This window comes from Pristiophorus japonicus, chromosome 15 (genome assembly GCF_044704955.1).
Source record: "Pristiophorus japonicus isolate sPriJap1 chromosome 15, sPriJap1.hap1, whole genome shotgun sequence".
NCBI lineage: Eukaryota > Metazoa > Chordata > Chondrichthyes > Pristiophoridae > Pristiophorus > Pristiophorus japonicus.
The window spans coordinates 55,054,224-55,079,056 of NC_091991.1; the positions used below are offsets into that span (position 1 = coordinate 55,054,224).

A 24,833-nucleotide genomic window follows, 5' to 3' on the forward strand; every position below is an offset into this window, starting at 1 on the left:
GAAGTAAGTTGTCACTCTCACTTGGGAGAAAGTCGGAGGATGACTGATGTGAGAAACAGGAATATCACACTGATGCACAAGACAGTATTTCTGAGGCTGTTGTTAAGGCACAATGTTGGGCAGCATAGATGGGACCTTACTGACATATCTCACTTCTACTGTCTCTGAGTGGACAGTGCCTTATGCTGATGCTGTGTGTAAAACATAGAAATATGTTCCATTTCCTACTCATTGATATGTCTTATCTTACTTAGCATAACTTCCCAAAAATGAAAATTATTCAGAAGAGTCCAATATTTCTGCAGTCTTCAATTTTATTTCATTTGAATTTTTATTACATTTTCAAATTAAGTTGGAATATATTTCAGTGAGAAGAATGTTCAGATACTGGTGAACCTTTCTATCAAATTAACAATTCTGTTGTTTGCAATATTGGTACTTCCACCGACGGTCCCTGTAATTGAAAAAAAGAGGACAGAAAGGGATCAATATTGATAGCTCAGAAGTGCAGTGAAGCCCCATTATGCTGCTCCCCTTGGCCTGGATTATTAGGCAGTGTAGAGCTGGTCTTGCAAGTAAACCAAAATTTTCATTCCTAAAAGGTGGTTGCCACAGTTTCCCTCCAGTGACCCTGATCCACGTGTCAGAATTATGTCCCATCACAGCAGGGGCTTGGCCAGTGCACGCCCCCCGCACACCACCACCTCCTCCCTCCCTCTGCAACCCACTGCTTTTTCTCCCACTAACACCCCCTGAAAATCACCACCATTGTAGCGATGGCATTGCTGAGTCTGTATGGCAGTGCATCATTGGGAAGACATTGGGAACGAGCAGTTTCTGAGCATTTAAAGGTGCAATGTGAAACTTATTAGGAGTTTAAAGGGCATTCTTCATAGCCAAATAGTGGATTTCCCTCTGGAGATTCTATTGTTCCTGTACTTTGAGTAAAGGATGCAAGCCAAGAGAGTGCAGCTACAGGTAACACCTGACCCACAGGTATCTGTACCATGGGGGTCTATGGATACACAGACACTTCAAAAATCATTCACTGAGAAAACATGTAGAGGAGATATTTGATTTAATAACTTGAGAGAAACAATGCCAAATTCATACAAGAGCCCATCACCTACAACACTGCAGAAATGTACACTGTACTCCTGCTCTCTGTAGAACCCGCCACATCCAAGTCATGGCCTATAAATCGGTCTCTTTTTCACAAACATTCAAGCAGAGAGTTAGTGATCACTTGTTGAGTGAGAGTGAATGGAGCATGGGTTAAACTATAGGACATCTGTGACTGGTCTGTTGGTACCACAATACAATTTCTCCAAATCTCTCTGTGCTCCCAGCAACCAGTAAGGCCAAACTCTGGAGACATGTGTCCTGACATCATTTGACTCCAGCCGTTGTTGGTTCACCAAATGTACAGAGAGAGAATTCAATAACATTTTTTAATAAGCAGCAAGTTACTTACTCTCGATAGTTGTCATGGTAGCTGGAAGCCCCCACAAGGTAGGTGGAGTCAGGAGCTTGCCAGCTGAAGAAGTCGTCAAAAAGGTTCAGATAGTCAGTCCAGAAACAATTTCGGTTGCAGACATTGTTAACACGGCAGCAGTAAAATTTCCACCTGAGAAAGATAAAACAGTGAAACAATGAATGTGGCAATCATTTCAGACACAATATTGGGTCCAAGTCGTAATTCTAGATCTAGTAACAACATGAAAAAAGTTGATGATAAAATCTAAAACAGTGAGAGTGCATATATTTGGCGAAAAACACCGGGGGTGTGGGAATGGGGGAAAAGGGGGAAAAGGGGGAAAAAGTGTCACTTAGTCCCCAACAGGTATGTGCACAAGTTGGAGTCCTGGATCGTTCACTCAGCAGCAAGTGGGAAACGATAGCACCTTCCTTAGAGAGAGAAAAAGATGAAGGAAATTACACTTGAATAGTTACTTATCTCTTCTAGGAGAAAGTTGTGCATTTTGTTCGGGGCAGAATGCACCATTACACGACCAAGGACGGATTAAGGGTGTAAGAATAAAAGTGTATGTTAATAATAGAATTATGATGTGTGATGGACTCGAGACTATTGATATGGAATGTATGTAATAGAGATAAATTTGGTATGTATGTATAAACTCACAAAGACAAAATGGTTACAAAACGGCTCTTAGCAGAGAAAAAATATCAAATTGAAGTCTCCTCTGGATGAGCGGAACTTAAGGAAACGGCACGAAACTTAACAAAAGACAGCATGATGTTCAGGGTAAACAAACCCATTCGAAACTCACCAAACTAGCAGAACTATTAAAAGGTGTTAATAGGAAAATGATCAATTTGATCAAGAAATGGCACCAGCTTCTGCAGACAGGCAGATAGATATGGGGCTCAATTTTCCCCAATGTTGTTTTTTGGTGTATTATAACAGTTAGGCCCATTTTTTTTGGCCTCAACTACCCCAAAAATATAACTAGCAAGTTTTCCCATTCTATTTTTTGAATTTGGTGCCACGCAGCCTGCCCTTTAGCTTTGGGGGGTGTAGTCTAATGTCTGCACCGAAAAAACGATGCCCCCTCTTCTGCACATGCGCGAAAAAAAGGACATTTTTGACGTGATTGTTATGGGTGTGCTTGCCCAGTACAGCTCCTAGTCTACATTCGGCCATTTTTAAAGAGCCAGTTGTGTGTGAAAACTTTAATTCTCATTGGAAAAATTAGAGCTGCAATACAAGATGCAACACGACGCAAGGAGCAAGAATTTCTTACAGGATGAAGTGGAGGCACTGGTTACTGTAATTGAGGCCAGATGGCACGAGTTGGATACCAGCAGAGGTCATGTAAAAGTTTCACCAAAACAAATGCAGAAATGCTGGAACCAATTTGCAGGAGATTACTGTGCAATGGTGACCACCCCGAAGTCTGGAGCCCAGTGCAAATAGAAGTGGCAGGACCTTGGTCAAGTAGTTAGTGTACGTAATATTTTCATTTATTCAATGGAATTGCAATTGTAAATGTGACCATCTGTATATGCCCCACCCAGCAGAAAGACACCCTCTCTAAAAAGTTATATTTTCATCTTTGTAGAGGAAGGTAGCACACAAAAGGGAAAGAACTCGAACAGGAGGAGGCCTGGAAGAGAGGGTCGCTGCTTTGATGGGTCCTGCCTGGAGAAAAGCAACCACCACTGCACAAGCTGGGCCCACACTTGAGGTCCTGCAAATTACACATTCTGGCTTTGCTAAAAATCAAGTACTGCGCGGACTAGCCATATTCGGTTCATGGGGATGTCCCCGTCAGCTATGCTTTGGTTGATGCAAAGTACGACCATTCATCGTGGTCATACAAATGAGCCTGCTGCCTGCGCTGTGAGCCTACTTATGCCACCTTGCCACTAACCTTTTGTCTGTTCTGTTATATTTTGCAGAACTTGAGGCCAACCCTGACGGGGCTGAAGCTGATGCAGAAGATTCAGATGCAGACGAGCCTGAAGAGGAGAACATCTTCCAATCCCACCTTCCAGACCAAGAGCATGGGGGTGAGGGGGAGGTGATGGATGAAGCCCCTACTGTTATCCTCACTCTGGAGGAGGTGCAGGGGCCCTTTCCTGAGTGGTCCAAGTGTTGGGCTATTCTATGGTTTTTCACAGACCGAGGCTGGGGATTCCAGTCGGGTGTAGCAAGGCACACCCAGGGCTCCACCGTCCGAGGCTGCGGGTCCCAGTGGGGTGCAGTGAGGCACACCCAAGGCCCCACTGTCTGAGGCCGCGGGTCCCAGTGGGATGCAGCAAGGCACACCCAGGGCCCCACCGTCCGAGGCTGCGGGTCCCAGCGAGCCACACCCAGGGTGAGGAGGGGAAGGAGAGCGCTCTCCTGAGGTGCAGGATCTAACAGATGTGGTTCAGATGATGGCAATGAGTGCGAAGAGCATTGACCTTACGCGATCACTCCTGGACACCAGGGTGGGTGATGAGGTATCAGGACTGTCAAGAAAACTAACAACACTCTCACGAGAAATGGGAACACTGTCCGGGCACATGAGGGCGGGAATGTCAGAGTTAGCTGCTGCAATAAGGGAACACACCCAGACCCGGCGCCCATTAACAGAACCAACTGCCACTCCAAACCCTAGACCCTCCTCTGAAGAGGCCAAAGCTGGGCCCTCCACATTACCGCCTGCACCCCCCCCCCCAATCAAGAAGTGCATTACCCGAGATGTTCGAAAGAATAAGCTTGGTACCAACCCGAGAAATGATGCACCACCGCCTGTGGGCAGGGGTGGAGTTAACAAGACCAAGTGCAGTGGGCGGTCTTAGTATAAGGTGGAGGAGAGATGGGTGCAGCCTGTCTTTGCTGTTGTTGCTATTATTGTTGTTTCTGTTGTAACTGTTCTCAAATGAAAAGTTTTTTGTAAGTTATGTAAATTTACAAGTTTAAAAGTTTGTAAGTGATCTTAACTGAAAACTTTAACGTTTGATACAAGAATATTTTTATTAAAGTTAAGTTAAGAACAAACAAGTGTTAAACTTTTGAATAAAATATATGTTAAATTATAACTGAATCAATTATTAACACAACTTTTTGAAGTAAACAATAATCATTTATATTATTTGTTCCATTAGCACAACACAACATTACGGAACAGGTCCAAACAGTAAACATGGTCCATGTGGAATAGTTGCTGCTGAGCCTTCAGGCAGCAAAGCGTTGACGGATGAGCTGCTGGCACAAGGCTCAAGCAATCGTTAAAGGGCCACGACGGCTCACCCTCCTCCGCCGTCGTGCTTCAGGTCCTCGTACTCCTCCTCCTCGTCATCTGCATCTTCCTCATTATCATCAGCCACTCTCACCCTAGGTGGGTCTTCTACTAGCAGCTGTTGTTGCCTCATGATGGCTAAGTTATGCAGCATGCAGCACACAGTGAACTGACCGAAATCTCAGGGGAGTATTGCAAGTAGTCTCCAGAATGGTCCAGGCATTGGAAATGCTGTTTCAAGATGCCAATGGTCCTCTCTATTATGCTGCGTGTCGCAATGTGCAACATGTTGTATTCCCAGTCAGCTTCCATCCGGGTTATGCGTAGGGGTGTCATGAGCCAGGTGGTGAGGCCTTACCCTTTGTCTCCCAGTAGCCAGCTCTGCCCTTCTGACTGCTGCTGAAACATGGCAGAAACAGTGCTCTCGCGAAGGATGAACGCATCATGGATGTTCGCAGGATATCTTGCATCAACTGACCTGATGCGATGCATGTCATAAGAACATAAGAAATAGAAGCAAGAGTAGGCCATTTGGCCCCTCAAGCCTGCTCCGCCATTTAATAAGATCATGGCTGATCTGATCATGGACTCAGCTCCACTTCCCTGCCCGCTCTCCATAAACATTTACTCCCTTATCGCTCAAAAATTTTGTCATCACACACGAACTGCACATTAACGGAGTGGAAGCCTTTTCTGTTCCTGTTCATCTCTGAATCCTTCAAAGGTGTTCGCAAAGCGATGTGGGTACAATCAATACAGCCCTGTACCTTTGGGAAGCCAGCAGTACTGGAGAAGCACACAGCCTTTTCACACATTGCCTGGGCAGTCATGGGGAACTTTATGTAGTCATTCCTGCGGGCATATAGTGCAGCAGTCACCTGCCGAATGCAGATATGTGTAGCATGTTGAGAAATGGAGCACATATTCCCCAGTTCTGGCATGGAATGATCCAGATGCATAGAATGAAAGTGCAGCTGTAACCTTCACTTCAACTGATAAAGCAGTCCTCCTGATGCTTCTAGGGTGCAGGTCTGCTTTTACTAACTCTCAGATCTCGGTTACAACTTCTTTGCGGAAACGCAGCCTTCTCACACAGTCTGCATCACTCAGGTGCGGGTATGAACACCTATCTTGATATACCCAACGTGGGTAAGGCCTCCTGCCCATCATCTTATGTGCTCTGAGGTTCCTTATGCGATGATGTTGAATCGATTGTCTCCTCCGCAGTACCATCATGCAGAAAGCTTGCACATGGTATGGCGTTGTCAGTATTGCCCCTATGATTAAATTCTAGCTTTGCAAGAAGCTCAAACAGCAGGACAAGCTTCTTTGTTCTCTCTCTCCCCAAGGTCGATGCCCTAGTATGGACCACACCCAGGTCTGCGCATGTGCAATAGGCTTGCTTAGAACAGGAAGCTATGCATTCAATGAGGACATTTAGGGCAACGAAGTCTAATGCAATTCTTTAATTTTAGATTTTTTTCAACCTACCACCCCACCACTGACCGAACATCTCCTCAATGGGCTCGAGGGCCGGCCGGCAGAATCGCTCCCTCACCCAGACACAGGCGCTCAGCAAACATTCCCCACCCCCGGCTTCTTTTGAAGCCGAGCCAGTGTCTGGGTGAGGGACCGATTCTGCCAGCTGACGCTCCGACCCTCAAGCCCGGTTGGAGACATTCAGTGGTGGCGTGGCACTTTGAAAAAAATCCAAAATTGAAGAATTGCATTAAACTTCCATTTTCTGCGTTTTAAGTTTGAAAAAATTAAGCTTCATGATGCATATTTAATTTGTTCTTGACTCCCTCCAAAACTTCGCCTAAGAACAATGGCATCTTTCTGCGCTGATTTTTTAATGTGCGCTGGTTTATTGTAAGTGCCCAGAAGGTTTTTTGGGAGTGGTCACATACGCCTTCCTAGGAAAAATGTAAATTGGCTAAACTTGCATAAATGTGAAAAACTGGCGCAGATATCAGGTTACGCAACAAAAAACAAACCTAAAAAAGTTGTAACTAACTGAGTTATGCTGGCGCACAATTTTGTGGAAACTTGGATATTTTAATTTAGGCCAAAAAAAAGCGGCGTGCGCCAAAAAAACGGCGCAGATCACTGGGGAAGATTGAGCCCAAGGAAAGCCAATTAAAGAGCTGCCATGAAACTAAGACCCAATCCGGGGACTTTACCGACTTACGAGACAATGGACTTAAAAGATATAAAAAAGGAACCCAAAGTCTGCTCGCTCTCTCTTGATGACCACATGGCAAAGCAGGAAGCCTCCCTCTACAAGATCAGACCAAGAAGCAAGGAAGATCACAAGCTTTTCTTGACTCAGAGGGAAGTACAAGTCTGTTAAAATCTGTAACTCATTACCTCACCTGTTGTAATTAAGTAGAGTCCATAGGATACAAGTAGACTGTTGTTTTGTCCAAAAGGCTACGTGCATGTGTGTGTGGTTAATAAACTTATTCCAGATTGTTTTAAAAGAATTGGTCTTGCTGGGGGGGGGCAGATGGGGCAGTCGCCCAGGGACCAAGCCTAGGGTGGGGCCCCATACAGGGTCAGATTAAGGATAAAGGTAAATAGTATTGACATAAGTGATGGAGCAAGAGCGGGGGAAGTCGCGAGGGCTCAGGCGCATGTTATTCTCGACTTGATGTAAACAGACTCTAGATGCCCTTTTTCTAGAGATGCATTTTACACACAAATCGGGGGCAAAAAAAAGGAAAGAGCACCAGCTACGCGAGGAGCAAAAGAGACAAGAAGTAGCTAAACTACGTAAACTAGACTTTTTTCCAACTAAAAACTCAAGATCATGAAGATGAAGACCAAGAGGATGCTGTGCTGTCAACTTCAACAACGAAACCACAAGTGGCACCGGACCCGGAGTTGGCCAAGTTGGAGCTCCAAGTCCAAAATGCTGAAGATGATGAAAACCAACTGATGCATACTGAGCTGAAAGAGACGCAATTTACGAGTGACATTGGGCTGTGGGGAGACAATATCTCAGAAGACACACAAAGCCATTGGATTGCAAAAGGTAATGAGGACTGCTGAAACTGTGATAAAGACTTCCAAAACTCCATGTGATTCATGCCAAGGAAGGATGTCATCGATGCTGCTCAAAGTCCTTCTTCACACATGTGCACCCGCTGACAGGGGAACGTGTGGAGCGAACGTAGCTCTGTTATTCACCTTCAAACAGTAGAGTGTACTGCTTTGCTTGCAAGGTCACAGCATGAACAAGTAGCCACTTTACTCATGTGTTTAATGACTGGAAGCATGTGGAGATGAGAGGATTTCATCTCACAAAAACAGCCACAGTATAGAGAAGCCACGGTAGTAATGTGCACTAGACAAGCAGGCACTGGTTGTGTGGATGGTCATATTGTCTCCCAGTTTGAAAATGAACAGCAGTACTGGTGCAAGGTGCTAGAGCGGGCTGTCTGTATGATAACATTTCTCTGTGAACGAGGTCTTTCATTGCGAGGTAGAGACAAAATCGTTGGGTCTCCAAGTAATGGTAATTATCTAGATATGTTGGAGGTTCTCGCAAACTACGATGCATTATAATGTGGGAAAATGTGGTGTTATCTACTTTGGCAGAGAAAATAGCAAAGCAAATTACAATTTAAATGGAGAAAAATGGCAAGTGCTGCAGTATAGAGGGATCTGGGGGTCCTTGTGCATGAAACACAAAAAGTTAGTATGCAGGTACATCAAGTAATCAGGAAGGCAAGTGAAATGTTGGCCTTTATTGCAAGGGGGGGGGAGTATAAAAGCAGAGAAATCTTGCTACAACTGTACAGGGTATTGGTGAGGCCACACCTGGAGTACTGCATACAGTTTTGGTCTCCGTATTTAAGGAAGGATATACTTGTAATGGAGGCTGTTCAGAGAAGATTCGCTAGGTTGATTCCGTAGATGAGGGGGTTGACTTATGAAGATAGGTTGAGTAGGTTGGGCCTATACACATTGGAGTTCAGAAGAATGAGGGGTAATCTTATCGAAACATATAAGATAATGAGGGGCTTAACAAGGTAGATGCAGAGAGGATATTTCCACTCATAGGGGAAACTAAAACTAGGGGACATAGTCTCAGAATAAGGGGCTGCCCATTTAAAACTGAGATGAGGAGGAATTTCTTCTCAGAGGGTTGTAAATCTGTGGAATTCGCTGACCCAGAGAGCAGCGGAGGCTGGTTCATTGAATATATTTAAGGCGGAGATAGACAGATTTTTGAGCGATAAGGGAGTTTTGGGAAGCAGGCAGGGAAGTGGAGCTGAGTCTATGATCAGATCAGCCATGGTCTTATTAATGGCAGAGCAGGCTCGATGGACCAAATGGCCTTCTCCTGCTCTTATTTCTTTTGTTCTTATGTTAATTTCTTGCTGAACACACCAAGCGGTTCACCAACAAAGTCAAGAGGCATACTTCATATTTGTCTTCCATCACTTGTGAAGAACTGATTAGTCTGATGGGTGGCAAAGTACTTGAGACGATTATCCAGGAATTGAAATCAACAAAGTTCTATTCAATATCTCTTGATTCAACACCAGATGTCACACAGTCAGATCAGCTGATATTTGTCGTCCGCTATGTTCTACTGACTGGTCTTGAGGAAAGGTTCCGAAAGCTCTTGCTGATAATCAGTCATACTGGACAAGAAGTAGCAGAAATAATACTGGCCTTACGGGATAATAACGGGATCGACATACAACATTGTCGTGAACAATCTTATGATAATGCTTCAAATATGAGTGAGAAATACATTGATGTCCAAACTATCAAAGAGCAAAGCCCATATGGGACGTTTATACCATGCGCAGCGCACTCTCAACCTTGTGGGGGAAAAACAGTGCCGAACGCAGCTCGGTGATCATCAGATTTTATGACATTGTACAAAAGTTGTACACTTTTCTCTCTGCATCGACATATTGCTGGTGATTGCTTTATGAAAAACTAAAACCTTTAGGGCTGTCTGTTGTCAAACAACTTTCTGCTACTCGATGGTCAGCTAGGTATGAAGCAGTGTCAGACCTGCTCAAAGGTTACGCTCTCATATGCAAAGTGTTGGAATCTCTGGCAACTGCCATGGAACAGAAAGTTGAATGCCAAAATGAAGCTTAGTTGATCCTTGACAAACTGGGCGAACTGGATTCAGCTATTCTCATTGTTATTTGGAACACAGTCTTGAAGCACTTTCACCTGACCAATCTCTCACTTCAAGAGGCCAGCTTGAATCTGAATGTCATGGTGTCCTTATTCAAGTCCAGTGTCGATTTTGTCAAGACCCAGCGGACAGAGTTTGAAGACTTCGAAGACCTAGGGATTAAACTGTGCGGCCATGAGTACAATTCAACTCGGAGACGCGTTCAAGTACGCAACCGCCGCTATGACGATGGAGATGTTGAAAACATTGTGCTTTCACCCAAGGAGAAATTCAAAACAAGGAAGTGTTCCTCGTCATCATTGATCAACTAATCAGTACCTTGAAACGCCACCTTGAAGCAAACAAGGAAATCAACTGTAAGTTTGGATTCCTGTCCAAGCTAGCCACTCTCCACTCATGAGATCAAGCAAGCCACAGCAAATCTTGCCTGCTCCTATCCCAAAAATCTGAAACCTATGATTGAAAGTGAATTCATCCTCAACAGAGCTTCAACCCTCAATTTGTGTCAAACAAACTAAGTCAGCAGAGCTGAGAATGTACTAATTCTTCCATATACATGCCCTCACCCAAACCTTTTCTAACATTGAAATAGCTCTTCGGATATATCTGTCGATGATGGTATCAAATTGCAGTGGTGAGCGGTCCTTCTCGAACTAAAACACATCAAAGATGAGATCAGGAACCGAATGGGACAAGATCGAGCCAATAGTCTTTCAATCATGAACATCGAGAGCAAAGTATTGAGAGGACTTGACTTCTCGAAAATCATTGACAAGTTTAGCCGACAAAAATCTAGGAAAAAACTAATGTAATGTTATACTTGTAGTTGCCTCTGTGGAGAAAATGGAGTTAAATGACAAATGATGGTCTTCCAAAAAAACTGCGCTGTTGTGTTCTAAATTGTTGTCTATCAATTTAGTTTCAAAATGTAAGAATTGTTTTTTCTTAAATCGTTGTTGTTTACTATTTATATAGGGTTTTATCAAGGTATTGGTTTGATTGTTTATATTCAATATTAAATGAGTGTCATCATAATATCAATGAGAACATAATCTGAGATGTCGACCTGCCCTGACCTTGACCTGGTGCATATTCAGTATAGTGCCCTGTAACTTAGCTCATTAATGTAATTTACTGCAGGATGTGAATGGGAGTAGAGGGCCCATGGCTGGGGTACTGCCCGGGGCCCGAGGCACTCTTAATCCATCCCTGTACATGGCCCCACCCCATTTTGCGGCCTCGCCCAGAAACCACCTGGGCAGTATTACATTAGAAATTCCAATCCCGTGTGTTCAGAGCAGATTGAACTAAATTACCAGAAAGCTGCGTGGCCAACCATCAACCAAGTTCTGGTTGAATGTGCAGTTATATCCCTTGATGGTAAATTTTACCAAGGCCACAAAAACGAGGCAAGCAGCACCCCATCTTCACAGAGATGAAGGTCCATTCAATATTTTATTATATAAATGGCTTTGATTTGTTAAGCAGCCACAAACCCCATGAAGTACAAGTAATTATAAGGAACTTTTTTCTCCACTCAGAGTATTGGATCTGTGGAACAGACTCCCAGCAAAAGCAGTTAATGGCATGTCAATGAACTTCTTCAAAATATAATACATAAACATCTGATTGGATGTTCCGTGTTGATGTGCACTGATACTATAAAATCATTCAGTGATGAGTTTGTAAATTCTACTTAAATTTAGGTAACAGTACCTCATAAGGAAAGTAGTGCAAGAGTGAAATAAAGTGGTGAAGATTAATGGATGAATGCCCCAGGTGATTACGAGGAAGCAGTTGAATCGAGGACCTTGCATAATATGAATTCCAAGAAAAGAGAAGACTGAGGGGTTGCCCGATAGAGGTCTTTAAGGTGATCAAAGCGTTTGATAGAGTAGAGGTACAGAAGATGTTTCCACTTGTGGGGGAGATCGAAGAGTCACCAATAAATCCAATAGCGAATTGAGGCAGAACTTCTTTACCCAAAGAGTGGTTAGAATGTGGAACTTGCTACCACATGGAGTAGTTGAGATGAATAGCATGGATGCATTTAAGAGGAAGATACATGAGGGAGAAAGGAATAGAAGGGTATGCTGATAAAGAGAGAAGAGGAGTGGGAGGAGGCTCATGTGGAACCTAAACACGGGTATGGGCCAGTTGGCCAGTTGGGCCGAATGGCCTGTTTCTCTGCTGTAAGTTCTATGTAATTCTATGTAATAGCTTAAGTGTGATATGTTATCGTCAAAATCCTGAGCTGAGATTATTTTTCTTAATAATCATCCTCTCTATTATGCTCAGCAATATATGGTGTACTTTAATCTAGGTTTACACATAGTTTGCAGTACAGGTTGAACCTTCCTTATCCAGAACCAATCCCGGCCACTGGGTGACACATGCGCAGAACTCCGACATGAACAAATTGAAGTTCTTCCTTGCTGCTGACTCTCGCAATCGCTGGCCTGACCCCGCGATCCACCCCCACCCCCATGATCTCTCTGCTGCACTCCCAGCTCCAAGCCAGCCAGCCCCGATATCCCCTTGCTCAGTACCTGTACCATCCAGTTTAATGTGACCACCCCTCGTCTGGAAAAATCCCGTATCTAGAACAGGCCAGGTCCCAAGGGTTCCGGATAAGAGAGGTTCAACCTGTATCACTAAATGATTACATTTGTAATGTTGATATACAACACAGAACCTGCAGTATAATTGTGATTTCACACCACTGCCAAACCAGTTTTATTAACACTGACTATTTTTGTTTACACTAGCAAACGGAGGATTTAATACCCAATTATTTTGAAAATTGCCCAGATATTAGCCTTGGAAAGGAACAATGCTATTAGTTTCCAAAATACCTCCTGTCCTCATGTTTGTTGAGATGATAAGACTCCACACCACTAATAATGGAGTTAAATGGACAGGTGAAGGTGAACTCTTCATCAAAGTTGTTCACGTAGTTGGTCCATACACAAGATGGCAGCTCACTGAATGTCGGCTTACATTTGAAATCCCACAGACGATCCTCATAGTAACTGTGATGCTGACTAGAACAAAAAGCACAAAAAACATTTTCAGGACAATTGCAAGAGATGGAAGTTGGGTGGGTCTGTGAATTCGCCAGCAGGCTTTTTACTAAAATGAAACTATCAACTCAGAGGACGATAGCCTCCTCCCTCTGCTAGCTAGAAAGATACTAACTAAAATGAGCTAAGGCAGCATTAATCCAATGTTCATGATTCCATATCACAGTCAACCTGCGCATCTCTGCATCCAAAACAAGAGAGTGGTGGGATAGTGGGTGAAGGTGATCTGGCCACTCTCTCAGTAGGTAATGCTGAATATCACAGGTCAGCCCAAAGAGGAAATCCACAAATTATAAATGTTACAACAACAACTTGTATATCTAGGGTCTTTAATGTAGTAAAACATCCCAAAGTGCTTCACAGGAGTGTTACAAAACAAAATTTGACACTGAGCCATATAAGGAGATATTTTAAGGATCGTCTTAAACAATGTTCCTGCTTTTTTTTTTCCGGGTGCGTGGACCCTGCGTATGCGTGGTTTTTTTTCCATTAGAACGCCATTGAACGGCCTGTGCGGGACCTGCAGATTGATGTACGGCCACACAACTTAACAGAACAGTAGTCTTAAAGGAGGAAAGGGGGGTAGAGAGGTGGAGAAGTAAGGAAGGGAATTCTACAGCATAGGGCCTTGGCAGCTGAAGGCACGGCATTGGAATAGTCAAGTCTAGAGGTAACAAAGGCATGGATGAGGGTTTCAGCAGCGGATGTGCTGAGGCAGGCAACAAGTCGGGCAATGTTCCGGAATTGGAAATAAGCGATGTTTGTGATGGCGCGGATATGTGGTCGGAAGCTTATTTCCAGGTCAAATGGCACCAAGGATGGAGCGGTCAACCATGTCAAAGGCTGCAGACAGGTCGACAAGGACAAGGAGGAACAGTTCACCTTTATCACAGTCACAAATTATGTTATTTGTGATTTTGATAAGCGCCGTTTCGGTACTGTGGCAGGGCAGAAACCTGATTGGAAGGATTCAAACATGGAGTTCCAGGAAAGACGAGCACAGATTTAGGAGGCAACAAAATGTTCAAGGACTTTGGAGAGGAAAAGGAGTTTGGAGATGGGGCAGTAGTTTGCATTGATGGAAGAGTCAAGGGTTGTTTTTTTTTGAGGAGAAGGGTGATGACAGTAGATTTGAAGGAGAGGATGGCAGTACCTGAGCTGAGAGAACTATTAACAATATCAGCTAAAATGTGGGCCAGGAAAGGAAGCTGGGTGGCCAGCGGTTTAGTGGGAATAGGGTCGAGGGAGCAGGAAGTGGGTCTTCATGGAGAAGATGAACTCGGAGAGGGTATGAGGGGAGATCGGAGAGAAACTGGAGAAAAATGCAAGTTCAGGGCTAGTGCGGGGGGGGGGGGGGGGGGGGGGAGAAACCTTAGAGGAAGTTTGACCAGGTGGGCTAGGGGGAAAGGGAGGGAAGTAGCAGAGGCAACTGATTGGATGGTCTCAATTTTAGTGACAAAGAAATCCATGAGTTCCTTGCACTTGTTATTGGAAGTGAGTGTGGTGGAGACAGGGGATAGGGGTTTAAGAAGACGGTTTGCAGTAGAGAAAAGAAGCCTGTGGTTATCTTTGCATTCCAGAATGATCCTGGAATAGTGAGCAGTTTTGGAAGATGCAAGCCGGACCTGATAATGCTTGATGCGGTCCAGCAAGATCTGACAATGAATGGCTAAACCAGTTGTTCGCCATCCAAGTCTGCATCTCTTAGACTTAAGGGAGCGGAAGTGAGGGCCATACTGGGGGAATGGCCAGCGTGAGAGAGAGTAATGGTTTTAATGGGGATTAGGGTAGTGGTGAGGGTATGGTGGAGTAGATCGGTAGCTGCAGAAATGCCATGGTGAATGGAGGGCCAAAAGCTAGACAGTTGGGATTTTGAAAGTGCATGTGTAAGTGAATTGGGAGAGAGGTTTTTCCAGAGGCAGACACAGAAGGAAGTATGGTTGGGAAGGGGAAGGAGGATATGGGTAGAGATTGATACAAGGAAGTGGTCAGAGATGGCCTTATCTGCAATTGACACGATGGGAGTAGCAAGGTCACGTGAGATGGCAAGGCCAAGGACGTGATCGTGAATATTGGTTGGGGAGTTTACATGGAGGGAAAGCTTAAGGGAGTATAAAGCAGGGCAGTGAACTCAGAGGAGGGAGAACATGATGAGTTGAGATCCCCGAGGATGAGAAGTTGCTTGATGCAGAGGCTGAGGGAGGAAAGCATTGAAGATATCTCTGCGAAAGTTTTTATGCTACTTGGGTGGGCAATAGAGAATGAGGATTTTAAATGAGAGATGAGAGGAACAAGGGGAGATGCTCAAAGGAGAAGAAAGTGCCGGAGGAGTAGGGGGACAGACCAAGGTGTGATTTGGTGATAAGAGCCACACCGCCACTGTGACGGCCTGAGTGGTGTAAATGATGGAAGGTGTAGCCAGGCGGGGAGACTTCCTTTAGAGGGAAGGTGTCATCACCCGTCAGCCACGTTTCTGTTAAGGGCATGATGTTGATGCAATCATCCACAATAAGCCCATGAACAGACATTCTGGAGGGGGATGCGGAGAGGGGAAGTGATAGCTGATCCACTGCCAGAGTCCACAGGGTCAGCACTGGGAGGGGTGAGTTGGACGTGGAGGAGATTGGCAAGATTAGCAGGAAGGTTGATGACCATCTTTGTAACTTATCCTTATAGAATCTAACAGGGTTCTACCAGATTATTGTGCAGTGATCTTTAGTCGCTTACCTGCTAACTGAATTAATTGTATTAAATGTGCTACAAGTATAAAGCAGTTTGTCATCGAATTCATTCACCCAGCGTTTATCTGAAATAGAGCACAATTATTAAACGTGTCCAATTTTCTAATTCACCAGGTATACAATATAATAAGAGTACAGATGGAGCAGTACTCTGGGACACTGATTACGAGCACAAAGAGTGAGCTGCAGGTTCAGTACCATGCAGGGGAGATGGTTACCTTGAGGGGACTCCATGCTAAGATTCTATTTGTGGTCCCTAACAAGGCAATGATTCTAAATACTACCTACTTAATCTGGTGCCAAATCTGCACCAGCATCTGAAAAAGATTATTCACTCGAAGCGTCTCCACTCAAAACATTAATTTGTCTCTTCAAATACTGACTGGGCCACTGTATAAATTCCAGCACTTGTTAGTTTCACTATTAAGAGTTGAGTTCTAACTAGCCTGTATTTTTTTGGTGTGATTAATTTTTAGACATTCCTTAGATGACCTAAAAGCATGGGAGGAATGGAGGGTGGGAGGGAGATGGGAGGAATGGAGGGAGATGGGAGGAATGGAGGGAGGGAGATGGGAGGAATGGAGGAAGATGGGAGGAATGGAGGGTGGGAGGGAGGGAGAGAGAATGGAGGGAGGGAGATGGGCGGGAGGAGGAATGGAGGGAGGGAGATGGGAGGAATGGAGGGAAGGAGATGGAAGGGAGGAATGGAGGGAAGGAGATGGACGGGAGGGAGGGCGGGAGATGGGACGAATGGAGTGTGGGAGGGTGATGGGAGGGAGGGAGAGGGGAGGAAGGGAAGGAGGGAGATGGGAGGAAGGGAAGGAAGGAGATGGAAGGAAGGGAAAGAAGGGAGGAAGAGGGGATAGGAAGGGAGGGAGGAAGAGGGCGGGGAGGGAGTGAGGGAGAGAGAGAGGAAGAGAGGGAGGGAAGAGGGCAGAGAGGGAGGGAGAGGGCAGAGAGGGAGGGAGCGGGCAGAGAGGGAGGGAGGGAGGGAGAGGGAAGAGAGGGAGGGAGAGGGAAGAGAGGGAGGGAGAGAGAGGGCAGGAAGGGAGGGAGAGAGAGGGCAGGAAGGGAGGGAGAGAGAGGGCAGGAAGGGAGGGAGAGGAAGGAAGGGATGGATAAAGGGAGGTATAATATATATAGCTCCACCCGTGGACTACTGTGGCACTACAGCCGGCGTTGTGTACAGTACCAAGATACCGATGGAAATCGACACTGGAGCATCCGTGAGCATAGTACCGGAGTCGCTATACATCGACAAATTCGAGATTTCCCATTGGAGAAATCTAAGATATAGCTGCGAGGCTACTCGGGAGAGAACATTCCTGTGCTAGGTCGTATCACCGTACCAGTGAAAGACAAGGATCAATTTCAGAGCTTGCCTCTCTTAGTAGTGGCAGGAGACAAGCCTGCCCTACTAGGAAGAAATTGGTTGGGATCACTGAAGCTGGATTAGAATAAGATTTTTCATTTTGAAATGAGATTTGCATCAAAGGATGATGTCATCAAGAATTATCCAAAGGTGTTCTGCGAAACAGGCAATCCGATCCAAGGCTTCAAGGCGAGTGTCAGGGTACAGAAGGATGCTAAATTGGTTTACTGCAAGCCACGTCTCGTACCATATGCACTCAAGGAGAAAGTTGAGCAAGAACTCAAAAGACTGGAGACTGAGAACTATATTTCTAAGATAGATCTATGTAATTTTGCTACACCCATTGTTGTTGTACCCAAGTCCGATGGTAAGGTAAGATTGTGTGGTGATTATAAAGTAACCGTAGACCAAGTTCTAGAGGATAATCTCCCCAATACATTGCCAAATGTGGAAGATTTGCTCACAACACCAACAGGTGTTCAGATCTTCTCAAAGTTGGATCTTACAAATGCCTACTTACAACTTGAACTAGATGCTTGACTATAAATACTCATCTAGGCCTATATCAATTTAATAGGCTACCATTTGGAGTGTCTTCTGCCCCTGCCATATTCCAAGGGGTGATAAACCAGATTTTGTAAGGTACTAAAGTGGTAGTGTGTTATTTTGATGACATACTAATTTCAGCACCAAATAGACAAATTCATAACTTATTGAATAAAGTCCTCAAACGGCTAGAGAAGCACAGAGTACGAGTGTCTGCTCACAAGAGTGAGTTATTTCAAAACTCCGTGAAGCACTTAGGGTACAGAGTAGACAAAGATGGTTTACATCCAATCATGGGAAAGCTGGATGCAATCAGAAATGCACCCACTCCCAAGAATGTCACTGAACTTCAATCATTTTTGGTTCTTTTGAACTATTATGGGAAGTTTCTACCAAATTTAGTGTTACATCCACTGAATGAACTATTGAAAAAACAGGTCCATTGGAAGTGGTCAGAAGAATGCGACACAGCATTCAAGGAGTGTAAAAGCCAATTGGTAGAGAGCACCATGTTAGTTCACTATGACGTAGCTAAGGAGATCAAGCTAGCATGTGACGATTCTCCGTGTGGAGTTGGGGCAGTGATCTCTCATGTACATTATAGTGGGGAGGAGAGACCAATTGCTTTTGCTTCACGCACTCATTGCCAGTGTGCGTAATTGTGCGCAAATCGAAAGGGAAGCTTTGGTATTAAATTTTGGGATCAAGAAGTTCCACAAATACTTGTATGGTCGTAAGTTTACCATTGTTACGGACCATAAGCCCGCCAGCAATCCTCCATCCAAAGTCCCCAGTTCCAAAATTAGCTGCAGCCCAAATGCAGAGATGGGTTTTGATTTTGTCAGCATATACATATGATATTGAATACAGATGATCAGCTGATCACAGTAATGCTGATGCTATGTCTAGATTACCAACCCCATCACAAGTTACACCCGATAGGGAAGAGGTGTTCTATTTTTCATACATTGATGAACTGCCAGTCACAGCTGAAGAGATTGGCAGAGCAACCAAACGTGACCCAGTGATGTCAAAGGTGTATGATTACATCGCAAATGGCTGGCCAAATCAGGTAACAGACAAAGATATTTATCCATTCTGCATTCGTAGGAATGAATTATCAGTCGATAAAGATTGTATCATATGGGATGTAAGAGTGGTTATACCAAACAAATTCAGGTCCAAATTATTAGGAAATCTTCATGACCAGCAACTGGGAATGTGCTTGACCAAGAGTTTTGCATACAGTTACTTATGGTGGTCAGGTCTAGATAAAGATATAGGGCTAGAGTTTCCTCTCAAATCGCCCATTTACCGCCTGGCGGTAAATTGCACCGTCATTACTGTCCGCCCAAATATTACCGCCCAAAATGGAAGTTTTATCATTAAGATCCGTTTACCACCAGACCTTAATATCGCCCTGAAAAAGCAAGTCTTACTGGTTCTTAAGTGGGCAGTATGGACACAGAGCTGACAGGTTTGTTTGATATTACACAGATCTTTATTAGTTCTCCAGTTTGATGTATTTTTAAATGGATTGTAGTATTTTCTAGTGTTAGGCAATAATATAAATGGTCTAATAAAGCCTTATTTGCCCCTTAAGTCTCTCTTACTCACATTAGTCTCACTCACCCCCCCGTCTCTCTCTCCCCCCCACCCCCAATCTCTCTCACCCCTAGTGATCTCACCCCCCCCCATAGTGATTTCACTCTCTTCCCCCTCTGCAGCGATCTCAACCTCTTTCCCCAACCCCCACACAGCAATCTCACTCTTCACCCCCCCCCCACACAGCAATCTCACTCTTCACCCCTCCCCCCCCAAACACAGCAATATCACTCTTCACACCCCCCCCCCCCGCCAAACACAGCAATCTCACTCTTCTCTCCCTCACCCCGTCCCCCGCCACAGCGATCTCAATCTTTTCCCCCCACCCCACCCGCCCCCCCCCTCACACCACAGCGATCTCAGGCTGGCAGTCTCTGGCCTCTCATTGGTGCCTCTCGGTGTGGGGGGGGGGCTTGACAGCCGCGCGCACAACTGCACAACTTGGTAGCTGAAGATTCCCGAGTCGATAGGCCTCCTCTGCTGCACACCGCCCGCTACACTTCGCTCCCACACCGCCGACATGGAGCACCCGAAAACCGCGGGAGCGTGCACCAGCAGCATTCCGGTGGTTGAAAAAGACGCGACCGCTAAGGATCGGGTGGGGGCGATTTAAAAGAAAAATCCAGCCCATAGAGTACATCATGAGTCAATGTACGACATGTCAATCAGTAAGCAAGAAACCACCATCAGTACCACTACAGCCATGGAAATGGCCTCCCAGGGTGTGGCAACGGTTACATAGTGATTTTGCTGAGCTAGAAGGACAACAATTGTTCATTGTGATCGATAGCCATTTGAAGTGGGTCGAAGTGTTTCCAATGCGTAAAATAACAAGTAAAACATCAGACATTTTGCGAAGATTATTTTCTTTATTTGGTCTCCCAGAAGAAATTGTTTCTGATAATAGACCACAATTTTGTTCAGAAGAATTTGCACAGTTCACGAGCAAAAATGGTGTGAAACATGCCAAGGTTCCACCGTACCACCCTGCCTCGAATGGTGCAGCAGAGCGCACAGTACAAATTGTAAAATGTGCCCTCATCAAACAAATGTTGGATCCAAATCCAAAGATACAACAGATGTCATTGGACCACAAATTGGCTAATTTTCTAATTACGTATCGTAAAACTCCTCATACAACTACTGGTAGAACACCAGCAGAGTTGTTTCTCAAACGACAGCCACAAACCAGATTCTCGTTGTTAAAACCAAACTTGGCACAGTCCGTAGAAGAGAAACAATTAAGAGAATCATGATAGAAGTAGAGTAAAAGAGAGAAGTGTAAAATTAAATCAGAAGGCGAGAGTGAAGAACCATCACCATAAATGGTTAAAGTGGTTACCAGGAAGAGTGGTGAAGATATGTGGTCCTCGCACATATTTGGTCAAGATGTTTGATCATGGACAGGTTAGGTTTGTTCACATTGATCATATTTTACCTACAGACGTGGAAGGAGTTGAAGGTTGGAATGATTCGATTATTTCTGACTCATCAGATAGTTTTGATACAAGTACAGTACTAGTAGCATATCCTACATCAAATGTACTGGAAACAAGTCCAAGAGAAAGTCAGAATTTAAATCTGAGTCCGAGTCAGGCAGCCAAACAGTCTGAAGTTATAGAGAGTTCAAATGTAAATCAAAGGCATCCCTTGGAGGAAAACTTTCCTCAGGATCAGCTTCGAATGAGTCTAAGTTCAACACCATGTTTGGAAGGTTCTGTTCGATAGCGAAGGTATCCTCTTTGAAACAGAAACCAAGTTGTTAAGCTTGATTTGTAAATACGGCAAAATAAGTCCCTATCTTTTGTTATGTATAACCATGCAAGTTATGTATGATGATTGTTTGTTGTAATTACTTCTTTATTAAGGAGGGAGAAGTATAATATATATAGTTTCACCCAGTGGCCTACTGTAGCATTGCAGCCATTGCTGCTTACAAGAATAAACAGGTCAGGTCACCTGACTGGTTCCTGAAGTTATCAGCCATCTTAAAGCCTGTGTGTGTTTGTGAGGTCGTACCAAAAACATAACAGAAATACAGTCCAGCTATAAAAACTCACCTCCCTCCCAGCCTGTGTAACCCTTTAGTGTGCCATTATCCTCTTCAATGAATACAGGGAATAGATCACAGACGATAGGCTGCTCTTAGTACAAAACAAACATTAGGTTTCCAGTGCTATCCCCTCCTTTGTGAGGATGCATACTCTTTTTGAATTATTTTCTCCCTATATTAAAGTTTACCCAGATCATGCAAAAACTGCATCTTTGTCAGGTGGCTGAATTAAGTGTGCAACATCGCAGACAACATACAGACCAGAGACTGTGTTACACAGAGGCTGGAGCGTTTTACACAGGAAAACTTGTGGGACCTGGGTTTTAATCTAACCCAGACAGGTAAGAGAATCATCTCCAGTCTCAAAATAAAAACAGAAAATGCTGAAAATACTCAGCAGGTCAGGCAGCATCGGTGGAGAGAGAAACAGAGTTAAATGTTTCAGGTTGATGACCCTTCGTCAGAACTTTTCATGAGTCTTCTTCAAATGTCTTCTGTCTCACTTGGCTTTAAATGTCCTATGTGAAATGAGCTTAGGAAGAATGGAAGGGAGGTGGGAGGAGGGATAGAAGGGATGGATGGAAGGAGGGAGGGAGAGAGGGAGGGAGAATTTCCCAGCAGCTTGGGAGTCACTCCCTATCCTTAACTCTCCTCACACTTGCAAAAAGTGAATCTTATTCCATGTTCGTGATTGTAATGTATGAAGGAGTGGCGAGAAGAGTGGAGGGAAACAGTGCGCTGAAAACTTAGTCCCTGCCAGCTTGGAACCAGGATGTAAGCAACATGACCCACTTGGAATGCATCATATTGACAGGCTCAGGCTCCCCGTGAAATTGCACGGGCCTAACATTGCCTCCGGTACCCTGAGCTTGTCTGTCAATGGAAGGAGGTGTCGAGTAGCAATGGAAAGTTTGGAGAGCCATGTCAAGGCTACACTGGCACTCCCGCCAATGGCCAGCTGAGAATGGCATTGGCAGAGACTCGGCAGTCTGCTGCTCACCCAGAGGGATCAATATCTTAAAACATAATGCAGAGTAGGAAAAGCATCTGCACTATTGTTGTCAGAATAATTCTCAATCTCCCATGATTCACAAAGCACAAAGCCTATCTTTCTAAAATACTGAAAATATTAACATCTTGCACATAGTAAAGAACATGTAACAATTTACATATTCAAATAGTTTAATCAAAAATAAAGATTTCAGCAATTACTCCCCAAAATAACTCTCAACCTTCCCCTGCTGTCTCAGACATAAAGCACCCACGTGGTTTGGTACCGAGACATTTGACCAGCAAGGTCCCAGACCCAGTACTGAATTAGCTGATCTTGGGGGAACGACAAATGGACTCGGCAGTTCTGGTTTAGGGAGGGAGGAAAAAAAACACCCAGAGATCCTGCATTTGATCACTATCCTGTGGCTCCTGGTGTCCATATGTGGAGATGTTAGGTGATGACAAGACTGGGCTTTCCTGGGATTCTCCACTCAGAGTTGCATAAACCCTAATCATTGTTTAGACTCAGAAGAACCACCGTCAGACATGTACAGTAAAGTGTAATGCCATGTTACACAAGGTACAATACCAGCATGTACTAACGTACAATATTCACATATTATTTGGAACATATACTAGGAAGTCGGATCTTATTGGGTGTTTGTACTGGAAAAGATATCATTGAGTATGTGTTACAATGAGCTGGAATCACTTGCAAATCTGGTAATCATGCTAAAAAATCTCACCTTTCTCCCAGCCTGTGTAACCCTTTAGTGTGCCATTATCCTCTTCAATGAATATTACAGGGACTAGATCACAGACTATAGGCTGCTCTTAGTAAAAAGCAAGCATTAGTTTTCCAGCGCTATCCCCTCCTTGGGTGAGGGTGCATACTCTATGCTTTTGAGTTATTTTCGCCTTGAAGTAAAGTATCCCTGCATCTTCGTCAGGTGGTTGAATTAAGTGTGCATCATTGCAGACAACATACAGACCAGAGATTGTGTTACATATTGACTGGAGCATTATACACAGGATAACTTGTGGAGTCTGGGTTTTAATCCAGCCCAAACAGACAAGAGAATCGTCTCCTGTCTCAATTGGCTTGAAGTATCCTATGTACAATAAGTTTAGGGAGCCTCATCCACTTTCCATGACATGCGAGCCCACAAACTAGTCTATAATCCAGCATTAATTTATACATAAGTGACAACTTCACAGAGCAGCCACAAGGTTGGTCGATTTGGTTATAAAAATGTCACACTGGGGTGGTAAAGCATTTCCTCTCCATTTACCTGGAGGCCCTCCATGGATTCCAGCGATGACAAGAAGAAGAAGACCAAGAGTCCGCATTGTTGCTGATCAAAGGGCTGACTTCAACAGCTGACCACAGGAGCAGCAGCACATATTCTCAGCTTTTATATCCAGACATATATTCCTATCAGCTGCCTTTTTAAACACACTAATCAGTTCTGTACGTCTGAGTTTAAAATTCCTATTAACTGCAGGTGCTGTGAGAAAGTCAACATTAACACAATCTTTTAAAAATAGCTCTGGGAAAAAAAAATAGAATAGCAGGTGTTTCTTTTTTTGAGAGAGCAGGAATCCATATCCAAGTCTGATCTTGCCAGTAACAGGTAAAACTGTCTTCAGTTACTTATTTTACCATCTGTACAGCCCAGTAATAGGCATTAATTCTTTCAACCATTGATAGTTTACATGATTTTGCTTGAAAGTTCAGTCAACTGATGCTCATCGAAATGAGGGGTGCCAATGCTGGAGAATGCAACACTTTCAAGTTTTCAGCAACCAATCCCAGTAACAAGAATTTCCAGATTAGATATAGGATGCACAATAAAGCTTTCTCTATAATGTCCTGTTATAGTTCAAGCTTGGTCCAGATACATTTTCTCATGCCAGTGCAAAGGTTCACTCCCACGGGCAAATCCACACTGCCGATTGTCATGTATCTCACACTACTGTATGTAACTTTATCTTACCATGCTATACATGACTGTAACTAGATATGACCTATAACCACAAGCATACTTTACCACCAAGGGTGCACTTGCAGGAGACACTACATACCTGTTCCACACAGGTATATAAAGGCAGGTCTCAGGCATGTGTGGCACTCGAGAGCTGTGTAATAAAGGTGCAGGTCCAGAGTGACCTTGACTTCAGCATGTGCCTCGTGTAAGTCTGTATTGCAGGGTCAGGACTTTACAGTGGTGACGAGTTACGGGATCACAGAATCCACAGAATTGCTACGAACAGCTCAGATGAGAAATACAATGCTGGAGATAATTGGGAGTACTTTATAGAAAGGCTCCAGCAAAGCTTTGTAACCAAAGGCTGGTTGGGCGATGATAAGGCAGACAAGAGAAAAGCCCATCTCTTGACCAGCTGTGGCTCGTAAACATACGCCTAATGGAGGACCTGCTGGCACCAGAGAAACCAGCAAGCAAGTCGTTTGAGTTGAGCACACTGGTGAGAGACCACCTGAAGCCAGTGAGCAGCCT

General features: G+C 44.4%; 1 protein-coding gene across 1 annotated transcript; it reads right to left on the minus strand.

The window, feature by feature from the left end:
- Nucleotides 1-378: 378 nt before the first annotated feature.
- On the minus strand, nt 379-23,682 carry LOC139280772 (hemagglutinin/amebocyte aggregation factor-like). Its single transcript, XM_070900456.1, has 5 exons — nt 23,607-23,682; nt 15,732-15,810; nt 12,777-12,965; nt 1,475-1,627; nt 379-454 (listed from the first exon to the last, which is right to left on the minus strand). Exons 1-5 carry the CDS (start codon nt 23,662-23,664, stop codon nt 409-411), a joined length of 525 nt encoding a protein of 174 aa, XP_070756557.1. The 5' UTR covers nt 23,665-23,682; the 3' UTR covers nt 379-408.
- Between the last annotated feature and the right edge of the window lie 1,151 nt (nt 23,683-24,833).

Bases quoted from the DNA above. Each gene is read 5' to 3' on its own strand.
- LOC139280772 (XM_070900456.1), bottom strand. From the start codon at position 23,664: ATGCGGACTCTTGGTCTTCTTCTTCTTGTCATCGCTGGAATCCATGGA. The intron at 12,966-15,731 runs GTAAGCGACTAA...TTTTTGTTCTAG, and splicing joins ACAATTAATTCAGTTAGCAG to TCAGCATCACAGTTACTATG. The intron at 1,628-12,776 runs GTATTTTGGAAA...TATCTTTCTCAG, and splicing joins AACAAACATGAGGACAGGAG to GTGGAAATTTTACTGCTGCC.